The 21,678-nt window shown below is 43.5% G+C and overlaps 1 protein-coding gene and 1 non-coding gene across 5 annotated transcripts in view; both read left to right on the top strand.

Annotated features, from left to right (window-relative positions):
* The window catches only part of unc5db (unc-5 netrin receptor Db), a 217,520-nt gene that overhangs the window by 179,630 nt on the left and 16,212 nt on the right, over positions 1-21,678 (top strand). For 2 of the 4 annotated variants that reach the window (XM_029716559.1, XM_029716562.1), the window contains 8 exons: positions 2,575-2,755; positions 3,732-3,899; positions 6,727-6,891; positions 8,052-8,084; positions 9,397-9,582; positions 12,078-12,461; positions 17,157-17,241; positions 20,940-21,111. In XM_029716559.1, coding sequence (XP_029572419.1) covers positions 2,575-2,755; positions 3,732-3,899; positions 6,727-6,891; positions 8,052-8,084; positions 9,397-9,582; positions 12,078-12,461; positions 17,157-17,241; positions 20,940-21,111 — 1,374 coding nt within the window. The remainder of the gene's footprint in view (positions 1-2,574; positions 2,756-3,731; positions 3,900-6,726; positions 6,892-8,051; positions 8,085-9,396; positions 9,583-12,077; positions 12,462-17,156; positions 17,242-20,939; positions 21,112-21,678) is intronic. The other 2 variants (XM_029716561.1, XM_029716560.1) reach the window with 2 other exon arrangements.
* On the top strand, positions 21,532-21,584 carry LOC115165203 (U7 small nuclear RNA). Its single transcript, XR_003870102.1, has one exon. It is a non-coding gene; the product is annotated as a U7 small nuclear RNA (small nuclear RNA).

Genomic DNA, 21,678 nt, shown 5'->3' on the forward strand with positions numbered 1-21,678 from the left:
AAAGGGGGGCGCAAACCCAGACAGGAAGATCACGTCAGTGACTCAAACCACTCAAGTGACGCACCCCTCCTAGGGACGGTATGGAAGAGCACAAATAAGCCAATGACTCAGCCCCTGTAATAGGGTTAGAGGCAGGGAATCCCAGTGGAGAGAGGGGCAATGGCAGTAGAATGGCCTTACTGAAGACCTCAGTAACTTTCAACGTGGCACCGTCATAGAATGCCACCTTTCCAATGAGTCAGTTTGTAAAAATTCTGCCCTGCTAGAGCTGCCCTGGTCAACTGTAAGTGCTGTTATTGTGAAGTGGAAACGTCTAGGTGCAACAACGGTTCAGCCACGAAGTGGTAGGCCACACAAGTTCACAGAATGCAACCGCTGAGTGCTGAAGCGCATAGCAGGTAAAAATCGTATCTCCTCGATTGCAACACTCTACCGAGTTCCAAACTGCCTCTGGAAGCAACGTCTGCACAAGAACTGTTCATTTGGAGCTTAGTGAAATGGGTTTCCATGGCCAAGCAGCCCACACAAGCCTAAGATCACCATGGGCAATGCCAAGAATTAGCAGAAGTGGTGTAAAACTCGCCGCCATTGGACTCTGGAGCAGTTTAAACACGTTCTCTGGAGTGATGAATCACGCTTCACCATCTGGCAGCCCGATGGATGAATCTGGGTTTGGCGGATACCAGGAGAATGCTACCTGCCCCAATGCATTGTCAACTGTAAAGTTTGGTGGAGGAGGAATAATGGTCTGGGGCTGTTTTTCATGGTTCGGGCTAGGCCCCTTAGTTCCAGTGAAGGGAAATCTTAATGCTACAGCATACAATGACATTCTAGGTGATTCTGTGCTTCCAACTTTGTGGGAACAGTTTAGGGAAGGCCCTTTCCTGTTTCAGCATGACAATGCCCCCATACACAAAGTGAGGCCATACAGAAATGGTTTGTCGAGATCGGTGTGGAAGAACTTGACTAGCCTGCACAGAGCCCTGACCTCAACCCAATTGAACACCTTTGGAATGAATTTATACGCCGACTGTGAGCCATGCTTAATTGCCCAACATCAGTGCCCGGCCTCACTAATGCTCTTGTGGCTGAATGGAAGAAAGTCCCCGCAGCAATGTTCCAACATCTAGTGGAAAGCAGCAAAAGGGGGGACCAACTCCATGTTAAAGCCATGATTTTGGAATGAGATGTTCGACGAGCAGGTGTCCACATACTATTGGTCATGTAGTGTATCTTTATCTCAGTTTGACATGACGACAGCTAATCTTTCTGGGGTCCAAACACGCAACAAAAATACATTACAGACAAAAGACTTTACTGTCACCCACCCAAGCCTCAGTCTCCTCTCCGCTCCAGGAGATTAGAGGTCCTCCCTTGCCCGCAGTCCTCCCGGGCCCCAGACCCCCACAAAAACACACAGCCTCAACCTGGAGAAGATGACCATCACTCTGTTGGCTCAATCTTCGTCATAATGAAATCACAGGACCCCCTCGTGTCTTTGTGGGGGCCCTGGAAACCTGCTGTCCGTCAAGCCTGTAACACTGATAACCGCATCCTAATTGAAACAAATGTGCCAATTAGGCAATTCATCTCTCACATCCTCCGCCACACACTTACAGGGCTAATTTGTCCCGCCACAGTTTCTCTTCTTCCTTCTGCCGGGCGTATCTTTTCATCATTACCCTAAGGCTGTTAACAGCGGCAGGCGACAGCCTGGGAATGTAGAGCAAGTGCTACAGATCAGCAGTGAGGGCCAGGCAGATTGTTCCACTCTTTAATTGCCTCTTTCAACTTGCAAATTTCCCCTGATCAAATTGAAATAAATACATGAAGAGGGAAAATACTCTTCTGCCACCGCCACTGTCGCGTCATCCAGTCGCCTCTCATCCAGTGATACATTGTTTTAATCATGGAACATTAGAGTAAATTCCCAGTCTTTTCCCCCCTTATCGTTTAGCTTTAGTACATTAACTGCTTGCCTCTGATGCCACCCTGCTAAAGGGTATCTTTTAATTGCACCTTGGAATCTGGAATCCAATGAATGTGTTTTCCAAGGCTTGTTTAAAGTGAAGGGGGAAAAAGGCTCTACTCCCAGCTCTACTCTTTCTAGGTCATACAGTATAGTCTTCAATGACATCAGATTGGTTGTAGTTTATAGTAGCCCTGCTGCAGTGAATACAGTAGGCCTATCCATGAAAAATGATTGTGAGTATGGGTGTGTTTGTGTACGCCCAGTGCAATAAGTGTGCACGTTTTTTGCAGTTCAAAAACACTCCATGCGTTTGCTTTTTAGGAGCACCCTATAAATCCATCAACCAACCCTATTCTTCCAGTGTGAATGCAATTTGCAAAAGCAGCGATGCAGTTCCCTATACCAGGGTAGGAGCAGTAAAGCATCACTAAGTTTATAATTCATAATTCGTTTTTCCTCTCTGTGTCTGTGTTGCTGGTAATGGGTATGGCCCTCCTCTGACTGCCTAATGGCTGTGGTCACGTGATTGGGTGATGTGGTTTGGTTGTATAGGTTGTGTGCTGTAATACGTCTGTAATAACTCTCTCTCTCTCTCTGGGCAGGTGGAGTGGTTGAAGAACGAAGAGCTAGTGAGCTCCCTGACGGATGACAACATTGACACCCGAGCTGACCACAATCTCATCATTAACGAGGCACGACTGTCTGACTCGGGAAACTACACGTGCCTGGCCAGCAACATTGTGGCTAAGAGACGCAGTGCCACAGCCACTGTGGTTGTTTTTGGTAAGGCTCCAGTCCCGGCTTCAGCCATTAGCTGACTGTGTTTGTCTAATGTAGACCTCGTTTCCCAGACACAGATAATGGAGAAAAATGTTTTGTGCGACAGTAGGTTTAATCAGTGCTAGCGAACCAGCCCAAAGTGTTTAAGGTGCGCCTCAGATCAAGTTGCTGTGTGTTTCATGCACCCACACAAATGATTGAGACCCATCTCAGTGTTTTTGTTAGAAAGATGTTAGATAAATGTATTATTCAGAGTTAATTCACTGCCTCCGTATTTATGAAATGTTATGAAAGGGAATATGCTACTGTTTCTTAATCTCATTTAAAGACATGTCGCCTATGAATTATGCATTCGCCAGAGGCCTTGGAGCAATGCGGTAGCTCACAAGCATTGGTAGCATTTGGTAGAAAACTTTTTGCCTCCACTTCTCCACTCATACAAATCACAGAGCATACAAATCACAGAGCAAACAAATCAGACCACAAAGTGGTTGACTACTTAGTAAGAGAACCTCTCATTCATTCTGAATTCATCTGCCCGACTGTATTAATGTGCAGTGGCCTATTTAAATGGATTCCTCTTAATAATTTTGTTCTTCGTTTTTTTTTCTCTTTGATTCAAAGAGCTTTGACAATTGAGCAGAGAATTACCGGAAGAGTAGTTCACATTTTCCACATTTGATGTACTGTACTCCAGTATTTTCAAGCTTCTAGTGATGTTGAAACGTCATGGAGCATTGCTAGTCATTAATACCGCTAAACCGTTGTCTATATAGTTAACTCTGTGGGAGATTAGATTAGTTTAAATAAAGTTTCCCTCTCTTCCTCTCGCATTCTCTCACCCATCTTTCTTTCTTTCGCTATCTTTTTCTCTCTCTATCCATCTGCCTCTCCATCCATCTCTCACTCTCTCTCTGTCTCGCTCTCTCTCTCTGTCTGTCTGTCTCTCTCTCTCTCACCCCTACCTCTCTCTCTGTAGTGAACGGTGGTTGGTCGCTGTGGACAGAGTGGTCTCCTTGTAACGTGCCCTGTGGTCGGGGTGTCCAGAAACGCTCCCGTACCTGTACCAACCCTGCCCCACTCAACGGAGGAGCTTTCTGCCAGGGCATGTCTGTGCAGAAGATCACCTGTAATGCGCTCTGTCCAAGTAAGCCCTTCTGCCTCATGAAGCACTGTAGAGCTGGTGAATAAGACATAGCCTCGTTCAACCATCGTGATCTTGCGAGATCACATTCCGTTTCTCTCCTCGCCGAGGTCAGTCTGTTTCACCAGGCAATAATATACTGTTATCTATTGGGCATGTCTCAAAGGGCAAAGCAATTTGACTTGAAAGGACATACATATAGTATGCTCAACTTTATGAATTTATGAATATAGTAGGCTTGTGTGCCATGCAGGCATCTAAGTGCAGAGTAAACATGTGATTACAACATCTGGCTATGCAAGACTATGACAACTTTATTAAATTGTGTGTGAGTCCTATATTCTTTGTAGTTTATATATGTTGTATGCTGCTGCATGCCTGCCATGGTGGTCTGAATTAGTTTACTTATATATATATACAGTTTAAGTGGGAAGTTTACATGCACTTAGATTGGAGTCATTAAAACTCATTTTTCAACCACTCCACAAATTTCTTTTTAACAAACTATAGTTTTGGCAAGTCGGTTAGGACATCTACTGTGTGCATGACACAAGTAATTTGTCCAACAATTGTTCACAGACAGATTATTTCAATTATAATTCACTGTATCAGTTTACATACATTAAGTTGACTGTGCCTTTAATTTAAACAGCTTGGAAAATTCCATAAAATTATGTCGTAGCTTTATAAGCTTCTGATAGGCTAATTTACATAATTTGAGTCAATTGGAGGTGTACCTGTGGATGTATTTCAAAGCCTACCTTCAAACTCAGTGCCTCTTTGCTTGACATCATGGGAAAATCAAAAGAAATCAGCCAAAACTGCAGAAAATTGTAGACCTCCACAAGTCTGGTTCATCCTTGGGAGCAATTTCCAAACGCCTGAAGGTACCACGTTCATCTGTACAAGCAATAGTACACAAGTATAAACACCATGGGACCACGCAGCCGTCATACCGGTCATGATGGAGACGCATTCTGTCTCTTAGAGATGAACGTACTTTGGTGTGAAAAGTGCAAATCAATCCCAGAACAACAGCAAAGGACCTTGTGAAGATGCTGGAGGAAACAGTTACAAAGTATCTATATCTACAGTAAAATGAGTCCTATATCGACATAACCTGAAAGACCGCTCAGCGAGGAAGAAGCCACTGCTCCAAAACCGCCATAAAAAAGCCAGACTACGGTTTGCAACTGCACATGGGGACAAAGATCGTACATTTTGTAGAAATGTCCTCTGGTCTGATGAAACAAACAGAACTGTTTGGCCATAATGACCATCGTTATGTTTGGAGGAAAAAGGTGGAGGCTTGCAAGCCGAAGAACACCATCCCAACTGTGAAGCACGGGGGGTGGCAGTATCATGTTATGGGGGTGCTTTGCTGCAGGAGGGACTGGTGTACTTCACAAAATAGATGGCCTCCTGAGGATGGAAAATGATGTGGATATATTGAAGCAACATCTCAAGACATCAGTCAGGAAGTTAAAGCTTGGTCGCAAATGGGTCTTCCAAATGGACAATGACCTCAAGTATACTTCCAAAGTTGCGGCAAAATGGCTTAAGGACAACAAAGTCAAAGTATTGACCATCATAAAGCCCTGATCTCAATCCTATAGAAAATATGTGGGCAGAACTGAAAAGCGTGTGCGAGCAAGGAGGCCTACAAACCTGAATCAGTTACACTAGCTGTGTCAGGAGGAATGGGCCTAAATTCACCCAACTTATTGTGTGAAGCCTGTGGAAGGCTACCCGAAACGTTTGACCCAAGTTAAACAATTTAAAGGCAATGCTACCAAATACTAATTGAGTGTATGTAAACTTCTGACCCACTGGGAATGTGATAAAAGAAATAAAGCTGAAATAAATCATTCTCTCTACTATTAGGAATTGGAATTGTGAAAAACTGAGTTTAAATGTATTTGGCTAAGATGTATGTAAACTTCCGACTTCAACTGTATATTATAATATATATATATTTTTTTACCATTATTTCATCAGGGAGTCATACTGAGACCAATGTCTCTTTTACAGATGAGCCCTGAACTACAGAAATGGCAGAAATACACATATCAAAATATAAGTACATAAAGCAAACATATTCATTCATAATAAGGTCCTCAATCAGCTTTCTGAATTGCCCTAGAGGCACCAAAACATCACATTTAAGAACATGTTGAAGATTGTTCCACAAATAAGGTGCAACTCCATAGAGGCCAACGGAATTTCCATCACTGAGACCGGGTGTGATAAATTACAGTATATGTCTAAAGGTTAGTAGTGATGTTAGGCCAATGTCTTTTCTGTGTCAATTCCTGCACCAGACAATAGTTTGTAGTAGTTCTCAATTCTAATTAATGTAACTGTGAATTTTCATAGAAAATTCTGGACTGTTTCCTCACAAGTCAATCACAAGGGGGAGACTGGATCTGTTAGGGAAGAAGCTATATGGAGAGAGAGCACAATATGTATGCACACAGAGGGCTTATAGAACAGCGAGCTTATAGAACTCATGGAATCCTACAAAAGAAATCGCCGCCTTCAGAGCTTGTGCGGAGAGACGGCTTAAGGTCGCCGAAAAAGTGCTTCCAAGAAATCTCTTTTTGGCACCATATGGGTTCCTCCTAGATCCAATGACACAGGTGACAGAGGAACCTGAGTTTTAACGTGCACAGTTAAATCAGGGGATTTCATTTCACATTCTGCAGATAGAGACAATTGATCCCATTATGTGAGGAGGACCTGAGGGTTAATGTGGACTAAATGTTCTTTGAGATGGACCATCGCCTCACCTTCTGTCTGTCTGTGTATTCCTTGTTCCATTTCCCCAAAGTTGACGGTGGCTGGGAAAAGTGGAGTGAGTGGACGGCGTGCAGTGTGCAGTGTGAAAGACAGCGTAGAAGGGAGTGCAATAACCCACCACCCAGACACAGGGGCATTATGTGTGAGGGGCCCAGCAATGCCACCGAGAACTGCACTGGAGGGATGTGTACCCAGAGTAAGTCCCTTACTCTTTTCTCTGAAGGATTTCTTTCTTTTCTACATTGCCATCTTAACCTTGACTATCATCTCCATAAGCCGTATCTCCATTACACCCATCATAACATGACTTCTCATTAACACATCTGAACAGCTGGCCACAGACGGATTTGCTAGACAAATAAACACACTGGAATGAAGTCCACATTGCTGGAGCACTCGATGCGCGATAACGCTATGGTAATTCCTCCTGTGGTGTTCAGGTGAAACATCCCCCGTGTCACAAGAGCATATACTGTAGCTATCACTGAAGACATGGAGAGTGTATTCCGTTTTGACCACAGTTTGTACGTTTTGACCACGGTTGTCAAAGCAATTTAGTAACTGATGCAGTATCATTACCCGCCCCCGTAATGCTTCATTTCACATTTGCATAATTTAGTGATAAACTCATGAATGAGGTTTTGAAATCAATATTGAGTTACACATGGTCTGATCTACTGCAAACTAGAGTCACGCTTGCGTTGTCAAAATGGGGTCCATGATGTAATGTTAAGGGTCATAAACTGTGACAGTAATTACCTGACTAAAAGGAAATCTTACACACACACAGTCCCTGAATGGGATAAAAGAAAGAGGCATCAGCATGTTTTAAAAAGTAGGACTGGTATTTTGGGCTAGTGTGGTAGACGTATTGGTAAGCTCCAATTTTCCATTGGTGAAAATACAATTTCTGAAAATATTCGAACTTTTTCTCTTTGTAAAGGAGAGAGATAATCATGGTATTTTTCAGACCCATTTGCCAGTCTCTCCCTTGGCCACTTCTATCCATGTGGATATTGAGTCTGGTAATGAAGCCATGCATCATTATCTGGGCAGTCTGTATCTGTATTGGCATATCTCAGTGGTAGGGCCTCTCCACATGATTTGAGTCAGAAAGAAGTGCACTAGTAGGATACCTCACTCACACAGGGCTGGCGTTTAATCACCTCGCTCTGCATGCGTCCCAAATGGCAACTTTTCCCCTTTATAGGGCACTACTTTTGTAGGGAAGTTGTCCACTATAAAGGGAATGAATAGGGTGCCATTTGGGACACAACCAGGGCTGGCGTTTAATCACCTCTGTCTCTCTCTCTCTCTCTCTCTCTTTTCTGTCTCATTCTGTGTCTGTCTTTGCAGATGGAAAGCTGCTGCATGATGTTAAACCTCAAAGTGAGTCCTTCCTTTCTGCATTTCTTTTATTTTCAACCCCCAACTCTTGAAACAGGCTAGCTGTCTACCTAATTTGTGAGGCATACAATTGTAACTAGATGAAAGTTCAGGAAACCAGAATCAGAATATTACCAGTTTTTTTTAGTTTTTATGAGAAGCTTTTTTTAGACCTCTACCTATTAGTTAACTTTAATTTCCCTGCATTTTATACAGCCATCACACCCATCCAAAACGCTTGTAGTCAGGTTCTGAACAGAACTATAACCGTAGAATTAGGAATTCGAATAATTCGAGTAATTGAATAAGATCTCTATTACTATAACCAGGTTCTACCATTCTATCACTCAGCTGTTCACTCTTCACGAGCGTGACATCACAACGTGCTCTCCTTCTCGGATTGAGCCGAGAGATTGATCGGTTGTGACAACTGAACATATGCTATATTGTAAGGGATTAATGCAGTGTAATTATGCAAACGAGCTAATTTGACCAATTTTCAGTGTGTCCTCACTTGTATTCCCCTGGTGGGTCTCAGCTCAAACACTCTCTTCCCCTTGCATACCGCCTGACACCTCCTGAAATGATTCAGGTGCTACCTTGACTGGAGCCTCAGCAGTGATTGTAATGAGACTTCATTAGGCTGACAGACAGGCTCACTCACTGTGCCTGGTTTGCAGTGCATTCTGGGTCAAACAATTCAGTGGAGAGTTCTAGAAGGGGGAGACGACATCTGGTGAGTGATCATACTAACGGGGCTACTCTAAATTAATTTGCTTCGGATCATTTCCTGTCACTGTCAGACATTGGCCATTGGGCCATACTATGTAGTTTAATATGTACCATTAGGCTTATTGGATATAGACTAGTGGGTCTGAAGGCAGTTCTCTCTCTCACTGTTAACAGCTTTATGAATGTCTTGTGTAACAGCAGTGTAGAGGCGAGATTCTGCGTGCTCATCTATTCCTCTGTGCGCTGCATAATGTAGCATAGGAAGATTAGCCTGTTGGATGAGCAGTTGAACCGTGCCTTGGGATGGACAGCCATCACAGTGCTCTACACTGTGCTTTCAAATGAATTCACTTCTCTCCAAAAGCTCCTAGTGATAATGTCAAAGACAATACTGCGTACATTAATGACTATTTTAGATGCCTCAGAATGTCACCACAAAATAATCACTGCCATCACCATTCTCACGTTTTCCTCTTCAGTGTCTCTGTACTGTACCTTGGTTGAACTTCTTGCATGTTATTGTTTACACTTAGCAAACATCCATTGAGACTGTGGTTTCTGTGTTGGTCTGTGTGTGTACCAGGTATGGACGGCTCCAACGACGTGGCTCTCTACTCCGGGCTGGGGTCGGGAGTCGTCGTTGTGGCTGTCCTTGTGGTGGCAGTCATGCTGTACAGGAGGAGCCAGAGTAACTACGGCGTTGACGTCATTGACTCATCCGCGCTCACCGGGGGCTTCCAGTCTTTCACCTTCAAGACCCCCAGACAAGGTGAGCTAGCGCTGCCTTTCACTTTATGGAGACATGCCCGGTTGCGCACAAGGCCAAACGGTAGGCAGGGTTTTTCGAGGACCCTTTCGACAGGCTGCTTCTGCTGGTGATTGATTGCGTGCGTTTGCATTGAGGCTGCACGGTGGCGGCACTGTGCAAACCCTGCACATCTGCCTCAAATTTATATTCTCATAACCGCTGAAAGGATCTGTCCTTCTATTTTGACAGACCAGTTCTTCTGTTATTGCTGAGATAGGTAATCAATCTTTGAAAGACACATCCTGTGTCCACCTGGCCGCAGACCACACACACACGCATGGCTGTCAAGCAACCAATCCCCCTTCCCTGCCGTCAGATAGCCCCAGCCAAATCCACTGATGGATAAATGTGAAAAGCATGGAACACTGAACATCAATTGCATTTTTGTTGTGCACAGCAATAACTTCTGTTCATAACAGTGTCTGGGGCTGTGGCTTGTCCCAGGCATCCTTCCTATTACTGTCAATGACACTTCTGGGTTAGCACAAGCGATAGCCATTGCAGAAGCGGGTGATCAATCCTGGCTGGATGTGACACCACTGTGAAAAACCCTGCCGGAGCCATGCTGAGCCCACTACATCCACCGCTCCCAAGGCCTGGGTTGACACTCATGCCTAGCCCCTCACCACGCGCAGAGCGGGAAGGGGAAGATGGGGGACTGTGGAGCGCTACATCCGGCAGGCTATCAATCCTATTTAAATAGGCCAGCTTTTCAGGAGCCGCATGCTGTGCCCTCCACCGGCCACCATCACTCCATCCCATTCCCCTCTCCATCAGCTTGCTAATGGAGCAGAAGAAATATAGCTCATATTATCCGCTTTCCCATTTCTAGTCTGGATCCTTCTTTTACAGAGGGAAGGAAAGAAACACAAATGACTAGCGAATATATCATATTTTTCCTGACTGTTCCCCCCCAGTCGACCTTATTCAGGTTGATTTTTCATAATCACAATAATATACACAGCGAGAGAAAAACATCGCTTTTCTCAAGTGGGTTCTTCATAAGAAATTAGTAGCTTTTCATGGCTTTTTAATTGATTTTAAAAGTCCCTTAAGTGCTTTAGATCCACCCCCTCGTGTGGCAGGAGCTATGGCGGAGTGGTGAATGAATCTTTAGGCCTGACCCTGTCTCTATGCATTACTGCTGGCCGTGAGCAAAATTTTTTTAAATTACATTTTTTTTATCAGAGGTCCAATTCCAAACCTATCCCTCAAGGTATTCAACGTGAGGTCCATTTCATTAACTTCTGTCTTCCCACCTCCTCCTCAATTCTGTTTTGCTCTACCATCTCCACTGCGCTGAGAAGAAAAAAATAGTGTGCATGCCAGATTGAAAGTTTAAGCAAAAAATTCTGCATGATCTATATGCATTTTCTCAATAGTCCTCTACTATGTCTACTGCAATCAGTAGCAAATCACCACTGATCAGTAACATTTCACACTGCTCAATTTTCTTTATTTCAGTGCCGTCAAATGTAACATTTCCCATGATATCCTTTAATGTGTTTGATTGAAGTGCAATAGATTTTAAAATGGTTAAATTGTATACTTTCATCCCGGTACACATTTTCAGGCACTAGACTAGACGATGAAGTTACAAGGAGAAGCCCTTGATTGAACAATACCCTCTAGTTAGTCTTTCAGTAGAAACAAACACACCCTGAAAGCATGACACAAGTCAAGCCCCCCCAGCAATTAACGATTCCCCTAAAAATAAAACATTAGCCTCCTGCCTTATGCCCCTCGCCAGGCAGCAGCTGGGCAGCAATGACTTTGTGACTCCGCCGTTATCTTGGCACAGGGAGTCCTGGGGCACTAATGTCTGGATGTGCCAGATAGATGCATGCGGTGTTTGGCAGTGTGGTCAGGCGTCTAATGGCTGTGGATGAAGACCACCTCCTTGGACGGTTGAGTTGATTATGAGAGCTGAAGGACCCTCATTTACAGGACGGTCACCCAGACCTCCTTAGCACCTTCCCAGCCACACACACAAGCACGCACACACACACACACACACATTTACTCACACACACACACACACACAAACACACACAACCCCAGCGCTGTGCTGTGACCACAGACAGAGAAGGACTGTGTCCTCCAGGAGGATGACTTTGTGTACAGAGAGGAACTGACTCCGACTCCAACAGATGGATTATGGCAATCAAGCTGTGTATGCTTGGTAATTAAATCTACCTCTGACCAGTGACTATGGCTCAGCCCTGACCTGGATAGCTACAGTGTCTTTTATCCAGGTTATGTACCTGTACTGTAACTCTGTGTTAGTCACATACCCTGACATGTTATTCACACTGAAAAGCCTGTTTTCCATCAGTTGACAGAGTGTGCTCCCTGCTCAGTGGACTTCACTTCAGCCAATGGCTCCAGCAGAGAGAGCTAGGGTATTTAGATGACGGCATGACTTTGTGGCTGTGTGTTCCACTCCATCTCTCTAGGGAGCCCACTGCTTCTCAACTCCTCTCTGCAGCCAGACCTGACAGTGGGCCGGACTTATAGCAGCCCCATCTGCTTCAAGGACTCCATAGACAATAAAGAGCTCTTTGACCCCCTGCCAGACATCAAGGTCAAAGTTCAGAGCTCCTTTATGGTTTCACTAGGTGTGGACGACCGCGCTGAGTACCACGCTCCCAAAGGCCATCCGCCCGAGACCTTCCCCAGGGGGCTGAACCGAGACTACAGCAACAGCACTGTGGAGAGACGGAGCACCAAGAAGGGCCTGCTCATCCCCAACGGGCCCCCCCTCACACCCACTAAAGATCAGATGAGAACCACGGGCGTGTTTGGGCATCTGGGCGGCCGGTTGGTGGTGCCAAATACTGGTGAGTTCAATATGTTTAAAGACTGAATTACACTTGAAGCTGTGTTTAAAGCTGAATTAGACAGTTTGTGCTGCCAAATACCGGTAAAGTACAGTACATGGGTTTAATGAAGAGAGATGGGACGACTACTCTCTGATGATGGCTACTCTGTGCTAATATCTCATTCTAGCATTTTGTATTCTATTCTAATGGAAAATAAAGTTGTCAGTTTAGCAAAAACATGCACACGCTTGACTAATTACAAGTAGAGGTAGTCTAAGTGAATGTCTTGGTTAGTGAAACCAGGGATACATCTCAAATGGCACCCTATTCTCTATGGGCCCTGGTCAAAGGTAGTGCACTATGAAAAGAGTAGGGTGCCATTTGGGACTCAGGCCAGGTCCCTTTAATATCAATGGAGTCTAATGCATGTTGCTACAGTACAGTCGGATTCATTAATGTTGTTTCCCAGGTAGGTCAAGTACAGGAAGCTAGTATAGCTGTTTGTTATTCCTCTACATTCCCACCAGCCCTCCCAGGCAAACGGGGGTCAGGCCTCTTATCATAGACAATGACTACAAGTAGTGGGTGTAGATGAGTTTGCTATGAGGACTGCCACAGTTGTCAGGGGTCAACAGTTCCATGTGAACTGTAGCTTTGACATCTCTCTCCCGGTCCCTGGTGTGTGTAGGGCCCTCGGCTTTGTTGGAGAGGCACTGATGGAGAGGCACAGGGAAATCAGGCTCCTTCAGTCTGATGGTTGTGCGTGAGTGGAGAGTCACAGCGGTCAAGTGGACCACTCTCACATCTACAATGTCTTTAACGATGCTGAACGGACGACCATACATGGCCGACACTTGGCTAACTGCCAGTCTCTTCTTTCCGGATGAATACATGTCCTACACACTCAAGCACAAGTGTAAACGCACATGAACATGTACGCACACACACAGACCGACAACGTTCAATACAATCTCGGACGTCAGTCAGTCGTGTGGGACGTAAACTGATGATGAACAAACTTTGGTGGTGTGAACATAATCTTCTGGGCTAAGGAGGTTGTTCCCTGTCACTCTGGGGGATTTAAGAGGTCCTGGAGGGCTCCTGCACAGCCATCCCCAGTGAAACATCTGACAGGGTGGCAGGTGTTGGTTTAATGAACGCTAACTGGTTGATTTGCAAGAGGGGAGATGACAGGCAGGGGGATGACAAAACACTTCCATTGCTGTTTATAGACAGGCAGATATTGAATCTCCTATACAGCTGCTATACCCCAGTCTCCCGCTAACCCCTTGGAAGGTTTCAGACAGGGTTTTTAGGCATTGTAGAAGGTCAATGGCATTGTTTCCAATATAGGAATGGTGCTATGAAGCTGTGTGGTTGTGCTGATGCGCAATATTGAATGTCTAGTCCTGCACTTAAGTCTTTCACCAGTACAGGTCAACACAGTCACAGATATACAGTGCCTTGCAAAAGTATTCAAACCCCTTGGATTTCTTCACATTTTATTGTGTTACAAAGTGGGATTAATTGTATTTTTTCCCCAACAATCTACACAAAATAGACTGTCAAAGTGGAAGAAAAATTTGATATATCATTTTTTTTATAAATAAAAAAAACAAAAATACAGTCGTTACATAAGTATTCAGCTCCCTGAGTGAATGCATTTTAGAAACACCTTTGGCATCGATTACAGCTGTGAGTCTTATTGGGTAAGGCTCTAAGAGCTTTGCCCACCTGGATGATGCAATATTTGCCCATTATTCTTCAAGCTCTTTCAAGATGTTGGGGATAGATTTGCAGCAGATTTAAGTCAAAACTGTAACGTGGCCACTCAAGAACATTCACTGTCTTCTTGGTAAGTATTCAGACCCCTTGACTTTTTCAACATTTTGTTACGTTACACCCTTATTGTAAAATTGATTCATTTGTGTTTTTTCCTCATCAATCTACACACAATACCCCATAATGAAAACAGGTTTTTAGAAATGTTTGCTAATTTATAAAACATTTAAAACCTTAAATATGACATTTACATAAGTATTCAGACCCTTTACTCAGTACTTTGTTGAAGCACCTTTGACAGTGATTACAGCATCAAGTCTTCTTTGGTAGGATGTTACAAGCTAAGCACACCTGTATTTGGGGAGTTTCTCCCATTTTCCTCTGCAGATCCTCTCAAGCTCTGTCAGGTTGGATGGGGAGCGTTGCTGCACAGCTATTTTCAGGTCTCTCCAGAGATGTTCGATCGGGTTTGAGTCCGGGCTCTAGCTGGGCCACTCAAGGACATTCAGAGTTGTCTTGGCTGTGTTCTTAGGGTCGTTGTCCTTTTGGAAGGTGAACCTTTGCCCCAGTCTGAGGTTCTGAGTGCTCTGGAGCAGGTTTTCATCAATGATGTCTCTGTACTTTTCTCTGTTCATCTTTGCCTCGATCCTGACTAGTCTCCCAGTCCATGCGGCTGAAAAACATCCCCACACCATGATGCAGCCACCACCATGCTTGAAAATAAGGAGGCAGTTACTCGGTGATGTGTTGTTTGGGATTTTCCCTAAACATAAGGCTTTGCATTTAGGCCAAAAGTGTATTCATTTGCTGTGTTATTTCTTTTCAATATTCCTTTAGTGCCTTTTTGCATACACAATGCATGTTTTGGAATATTTTTATTCTGTATATTTATTTATATTCTTCTTTTCACTCTGTCATTTAGGTCATTATTGTGAGTCACTACAATCATTTTGATCCATCCTCAGTTTTCACAGCCATTGAACCCTTTAAAATCACCAATGGCCTCGAGGTAACATCCCTGAGCAGTTTAATTTCTGTCCTACAGCTCAGTTCGGAATGACAACTGTGTCTTTGATGTGTCTGGGATGTATTTTGTGATATCCAATTGCGATCCAATTACGATCTTGTCTCATTTGCTGCAACTCCCCAACGGGCTCGGGAGAGGTGAAGGTCGAGTTATTCATCCTCTGAAACATGACCCGCCAAACCGCACTTCTTAACACCCGCCCGCTTAACCCGGAAGCCAGCTGCACCGTTGTGTCGGAGGAAACACCATTCAACTGACGACCGAAGCAGCCTGCAGGCGCCCGGCCCGCCACAAAGGAGTCGCTAGAGCGCGATGAGCCAAGTAAAGTCCCTCTCAGCCAAACCCTCCCCTAACCCGGACGACGGTGGCAAATTGTGCGCCGCCCTATGGGACTCCCGGTCACAGATGGTAGTGACACAGCCTGGGATCAAACCTGGATCTGTAGGGACACCTCAAGCACTGCGATGCAGTGCCTTAAACTGCTGTGCCACTCAGGAGGCCTGTGTCTGTGTGATTTAATGCATAATCCACAGCATAATTATTTACTTGACCATGCTTAAAGGGATATTTAATGCCTGATTTGTTATTGTTACACATCTACCAGTCACTGCCCTTCTTTGAGGCTTTATCAAAACTCCCTGATCTTTGTAGTTGAATCTGTGCTTGAAATTCGGTACTTGACTGAGGGACCTTACAGATGTTTTATGTATGGGGGACAAAGGAAGGGTTCGTCATTCAAAAATCATGTCAACCCCATGTAATTTATGTGATTTGCTTAGCCAACGTTTACTTCTAAACTAATTAGGCTTGCCTTAATAAAGGGGGTGAATACATATGTGACAACTACAGTATATTTTAGTTATGAATTGATTTATTTAAAAAAAAATAAGGATATTAATTTTATTTATAGGTTCTTGACGAAACATTAAATCCATTTTAATCCCATTTTGTAACACAATAAAATCTGAAGAAATCCAAGGGGTCAGAATACTTTAGCAAGGCACATGTAAAGTGTTGGTCCTATGTTTCATGAGCTGAAATAAAAGAGCCCAGAAATGTTCCATAAGCACAAAAAGCTTATTTCTCTCAAAATGTGTGCACAAATTTGCTTATACCCCTGTTATCTGCCAATATAATCAATCCACCTGACAAGTGTGGCATATCAAGAAGCTGATTAAACAGCATGGTCATTACACAAGTGCACCTTGTGCTGTGAACAATAAAAGGCGACTCTAAAATGTGCTGTTTTGTCATACAACACAATGCCACAGATGTCTCAAGTTTTGAGGGAGTGTGTAATTGGCATGCTGACTGCAGGAATGTCCACCAGAGCTGTTGCCAGAGAATTGAATGTTAATTTCTCTACCATAATCCACCTCCAACATTGTTTTCGAGAATTTGGCATCCAACCGGCCTCATAACCGCATACAATGTGTAACCATGGCAGTCCAGGACTCCCACATCCGGCTTCTTCATCTGTGGGATCTTCTGAGACCAGCCACCTGTACAGCTGATGAAACTGAAGAGTAATTCTGTCTGTAATAAAGCCCTTTAGTGGGGAGAAAACTCATTCTGTTTGGCAGGGCCTGGCTCCCCAGTGGGTGTTCCTTTCTCTCAAGTGGGTGGCCCTATGCCCTCCCAGGCCCACCCATGGCTGCACTCCTACCCAGTCATGTGAAATCCATAGATTAGGGCCTAATTTCCTTCTTTCAATTGAATGATTTCCTTATATGAACTGTAACTTAATAAAGTTTTGTAATTGTTGCATGTTCCGTTTATATTTTTGTTTAGTATAGAAGGAATCCATTTTCTGCTCAACTACAGTATGTACAGGCATCTCAAAGATATCTTTAGTGTTTTGTTGTTGTTGTTATTGTTGTTGACTCTGTTCTTGTGTCTTGCAGGAGTCAGCCTGCTGGTTCCCCATGGTGCGATCACTGAGGACACTTCCTGGGAGATGTACATGGTGATAAATCAGGGAGAGTCCAGGTGAGAGCAGATCTCATGTCCATCTATCTGTATGTCAGTCGCTCTCTACTTCCTCATCTTTCATCATCAAGCCTTACCATTCTTTATCAGTTGAACAATGCTACTTATTCACCCTTCCTCACCTGTTTTAACCTCATGAGTTAAAAACGTTATAAATACAGAGGTCTCTGGCAGATGGACCCAGCGAGCACCACAGATTATCTAGCACTCTCCACACGAATCATTTAGGTGGCAAGATCAGGCTGATAATTTCCACTGTAACCTCGCAGGTGATATTACAGCTTTGATATCTCGTGTGCAACAAAGAAAGTGCAGCTCATGTGGAGCAATGTGGGTTTATTCCCAATGTAGTCTTGTTTCATTTAGTCTAGCTTACTTCAAGGAGGTAAAGTGTTGATGTGTAGAGTTTGAGTTGGTGGTGATCTAAAAAAAATAAGATCTGTTTGTATTTCAAAGCTAGAGCCACCTGTTTTGTACACCCACATTCCTACAACAACTTGGGAAGTGAATTTTAAAGCTTGAGCCACCTGTTTTGTACACCCACATTCCTACAACAACTTGGGAAGTGAATTTTAAAGCTAGAGCCACCTGTTTTGTACACCCACATTCCTACAACAACTTGGGAAGTGAATTTTAAAGCTTGAGCCACCTGTTTTGTACACCCACATTCCTACAACAACTTGGGAAGTGAATTTTAAAGCTTGAGCCACCTGTTTTGTACACCCACATTCCTACAACAACTTGGGAAGTGAATTTAAAGACCTACATTCGAAATGTTCTTTACTGAAGTTCTGGATGCCAGGTGTTTTCTCCTTGGCTCTGCCTAGATGGTGTGGGAATGCGGTCATGGCCGGGCTGTGCAATACATCTCACCCACTTGAGGATGACATGGCTCCCCCGCCCGGCCACTGTACCTTCTAGTTAGCCTCAATAACACCCCACAGGGACAGACTGTGGCTGTGCCCCCATTCCCTTTATAGTGTACTACTTTTGACCAAGACCCATAAGACTCTGGACAAAAGTAGTCTCACTACTGTATGTAGCGAATAGAGTGCCATTTGGGAAAGATTTGTGAGCTCTCCTAAGCCCCCTCGGGTCATTTGTCCATTCGATCTGCAGGTGCGATGTCACTGACTGTCGCTGGCAGGAACTATTGTGATGGTTTCAACATGGCGTCACTTTGAATGCCACAGGGAGAAAGTATGGTTGTCCGGTGTATATCTTAGTATCCCTCATTCTCTTGAGCTCAGGAGTAAACAAGTACTTCAAAGATGTCAGTTAATAATGTAAACGTTTGTTTAATTTAACTGTATAAATATCTTTATGAGAGAGAGAGAGAGAGAGAGAGAGAGAGAGAACATTAAATCATAGCTTGGTATGTGCAGCCAATTGTAGTCCATAATGTACAGCTTTCACTCTTAGGTACCAATGTGATGAATGTCCCCATTCTCTGCCCATAACATGTGCCTATGCGTCGCCTTAAAAAATGGACAAAAACCCAGTTGGACAGGCAGGTAGGAGAGTACAAGCAAATAAAGGTGAAGCTAATGGAGCATGTTAATGTGTGCATTTATTAAGCCCCACGCTGCCTCTGCTCTCACTGTGGCGTCATGGCCCAATATGCCACTTTGCATGGCTCCCCAGTCCCTGAAGAGTGAGTCATCAGTCACTTTGAATAATGCACCTCATCTAGGGCCAGGGAGGAAGCCGAGCCGTGCGTTGGTACAGGACCCTTCATGATGATGACAAGTGGAATTGAAAAAGAGAGGGGTACGTCCCAAATGGCACCCCGTTCCCTATATAGTAAACTACTTTTGACCAGAGCCTTATGGGCCCCGGTCAAAAGTCGTGCACTATAAACGGAAGAGCGTACCAATTTGGGACTCAGCCAGGATAAGAGTCAGGATAAGAGTCAGAGGCACTTCTTCTTTTAGGTGCTGCTGCTTCTAGACTCCTCTCGGTCATAAGTGGTAGGCAGCTACTTAAAGTCCAGCTAATCTGCTCCTTGCTTAGCTACTCTTGCCATTGAATGTGTGATCAGGCTCTTCGTTGTTGACTAAAGGATCATCAGAACTCTCGCTGGACCATTCAAAAACCAGCCAGGGCTGCTATTAAAACAGCATGGTGATTGACGTGAGCAGTGAGCTCTCATCTGTGTGAAAAAGGTACAGGTTAACTGTGTGAGGTGAAGGTTATATGACTAGAAATAGTCATCATCAGCACTGGATATGCAACCGCATATTTTATTGCTATTTATTAGTGTATTTTACTGCCGTATTCACAATCGTGTACTGTACTATAACTGCAAGTCAATGAAATGCTTGTCATGTATATTATGTTTTATCAATAGATGTACTGACTGGTTCAGATGTTTAAAATGTTCGGGAAGTCTGAAAGGTGTCTGTATTGTACAGTATGCATTGACTGTGAAAAATGAATCATGAAAGATCTTAACCATTGTTGGGCAATCCACACTACAATATACATGACCAGTCAAAAGTTTGGACACACCTACTGTGTCATCAAGGACAGCTTTGGAAACACCTCCAAAGCTATCATCAAGGTACTGTAATAGGTGGCTACTTTGAAAAATATAAAATATATTTTGATTTGTTAAATCACTTTTTTTGGTTGCTACATGATTCCATATGTGTTATTTCATAGTTTTGATGTCTTTACTATTATTCTACAATGTAGAAATTAGTACAAATAAAGAAAAACCCTTGCATGAGTAGGTGTGTCCAAACGTTTGACTGGTACTGTATGTGGCAATCTTACTGAAATAATTAACTTTTCATCTGCCACTATATTATTTCTGTCATTGTTTATGCCTTGGGTTTTTGTTTAAAGTCACACTGTATCTTGACGCGGTGAACTTTCCACCTCACTCACTCGCTCAATCACTCAAGGATCTGGATATAGCGTAAATCAGTTTTTATTCAGTGGAGGAAATCTCGACAATTCACAGCTCTCAGATCTTTGATGACTGATATGAGCTTAGAGAGCTTTGCGAAGGCGTTTCGCTGCACTGCCTTGATCTTCCTTGGCCTTTTCAAACCACCGCCTACCCTTCCTACCCCTCCTGGCAACACAACCTGAAGATGCTATTTATTGTCAGCCCTTTTTTAATGAATACGCCATCCATTTTTAAGGTAAATCATATTCTGACTTTATGACTCTGTCTCTAGCAGGGAATCCGGGAACCAAACACCTGCAGGCTGCTCTCTGTGTCTTTATGCTGTTTGTGAATTTGCATGACTGTCCACCGCCCTCATTCGTTTTTCTTCATTAATTGCTTTCATTTCATGCAGCACCACCACAAGGAGCGATGGAAAGATAATGACTCCAAGATGATAAACACAAGGCTGATGAATATGCAAATTCGTCAGCGACCGACCGGCACACAGATCCCTTTATTAGACTGTTATTGGTGCACACTCAAGCCCTTAACATACATGATATAAAATATGCCCCTGTTTTATATGGGGAATAGATTAATGTCTTAAGTCGATTATGTAGAGTTAGCATTTCAGTTGTTTTTAGTCTTATAATGTAATGCGATGTTCGTTTAGTGGTACTTTGAATTTGTAAACCCATTAAATATTTGACCACATTTTATCAATTACATTATACCTGTAGCTACAGTTAGTTGAATAGCGTCTTTTCAGAATGAATCAATGCTAATGTGTGTGTTTCAGTTTCCAGACGGAGGAAGGCTGTGAGATCCTACTAGGACCAGAGGTCACCTATGGTCCTCTAGGCCTAGACCTCTCCAGTCCTGTTGCTATGACGATAGCTCACTGTGCAGAAGTTGACACTGAGAACTGGAACATCCAACTGAAGAGGAAAACACAGGACAACAGTTGGGAGGTAAGAGAAGCCCCTTTAACCATAAACAACTCTGTGCTCTCTGGGCCAGTTACTCAGACACAGATTTCATTTTTTAGTCCAGGACCGAGTCCAACCACATAAGAAAATACTACAGTTTACTATAGAATACTACCTCGATCATGTGTAGTACTTAGTATATAATTGTGTAGTATACTGTAGAATACTATAGTAAATACTAGTATTATCGACAAAAAACACTATTAAATAATACAGAAATGTATGCAAAACATTTTTTTACTATAGTAAATACTTCTGTATTTAATTTGCATATACCCTGCCCATTCCCCTCCCCCATACCGTAATTTGTGCCACCTTTAAATGAGAAACCTACACGCCAAGTATAGATCATATATTGTGTTCCCTACAGGTTATAGAAAGAGCAGAAACTGAACTATCCGAAAATGTGCTCTTTTTGTATTTCTCCAGTAGGTTTCCACTAGGAGAAAGCCCCCCCCCCAGTTTTAAGTCAAAGATAATAAAACAAAAACAATTTAGGAAATACTACATTAATGTCCCCAAAAACACTAGTGTTTTTGCAGACTGTAG

This window comes from Salmo trutta, chromosome 27 (assembly GCF_901001165.1).
Source record: "Salmo trutta chromosome 27, fSalTru1.1, whole genome shotgun sequence".
NCBI classification, from domain to species: domain Eukaryota; kingdom Metazoa; phylum Chordata; class Actinopteri; order Salmoniformes; family Salmonidae; genus Salmo; species Salmo trutta.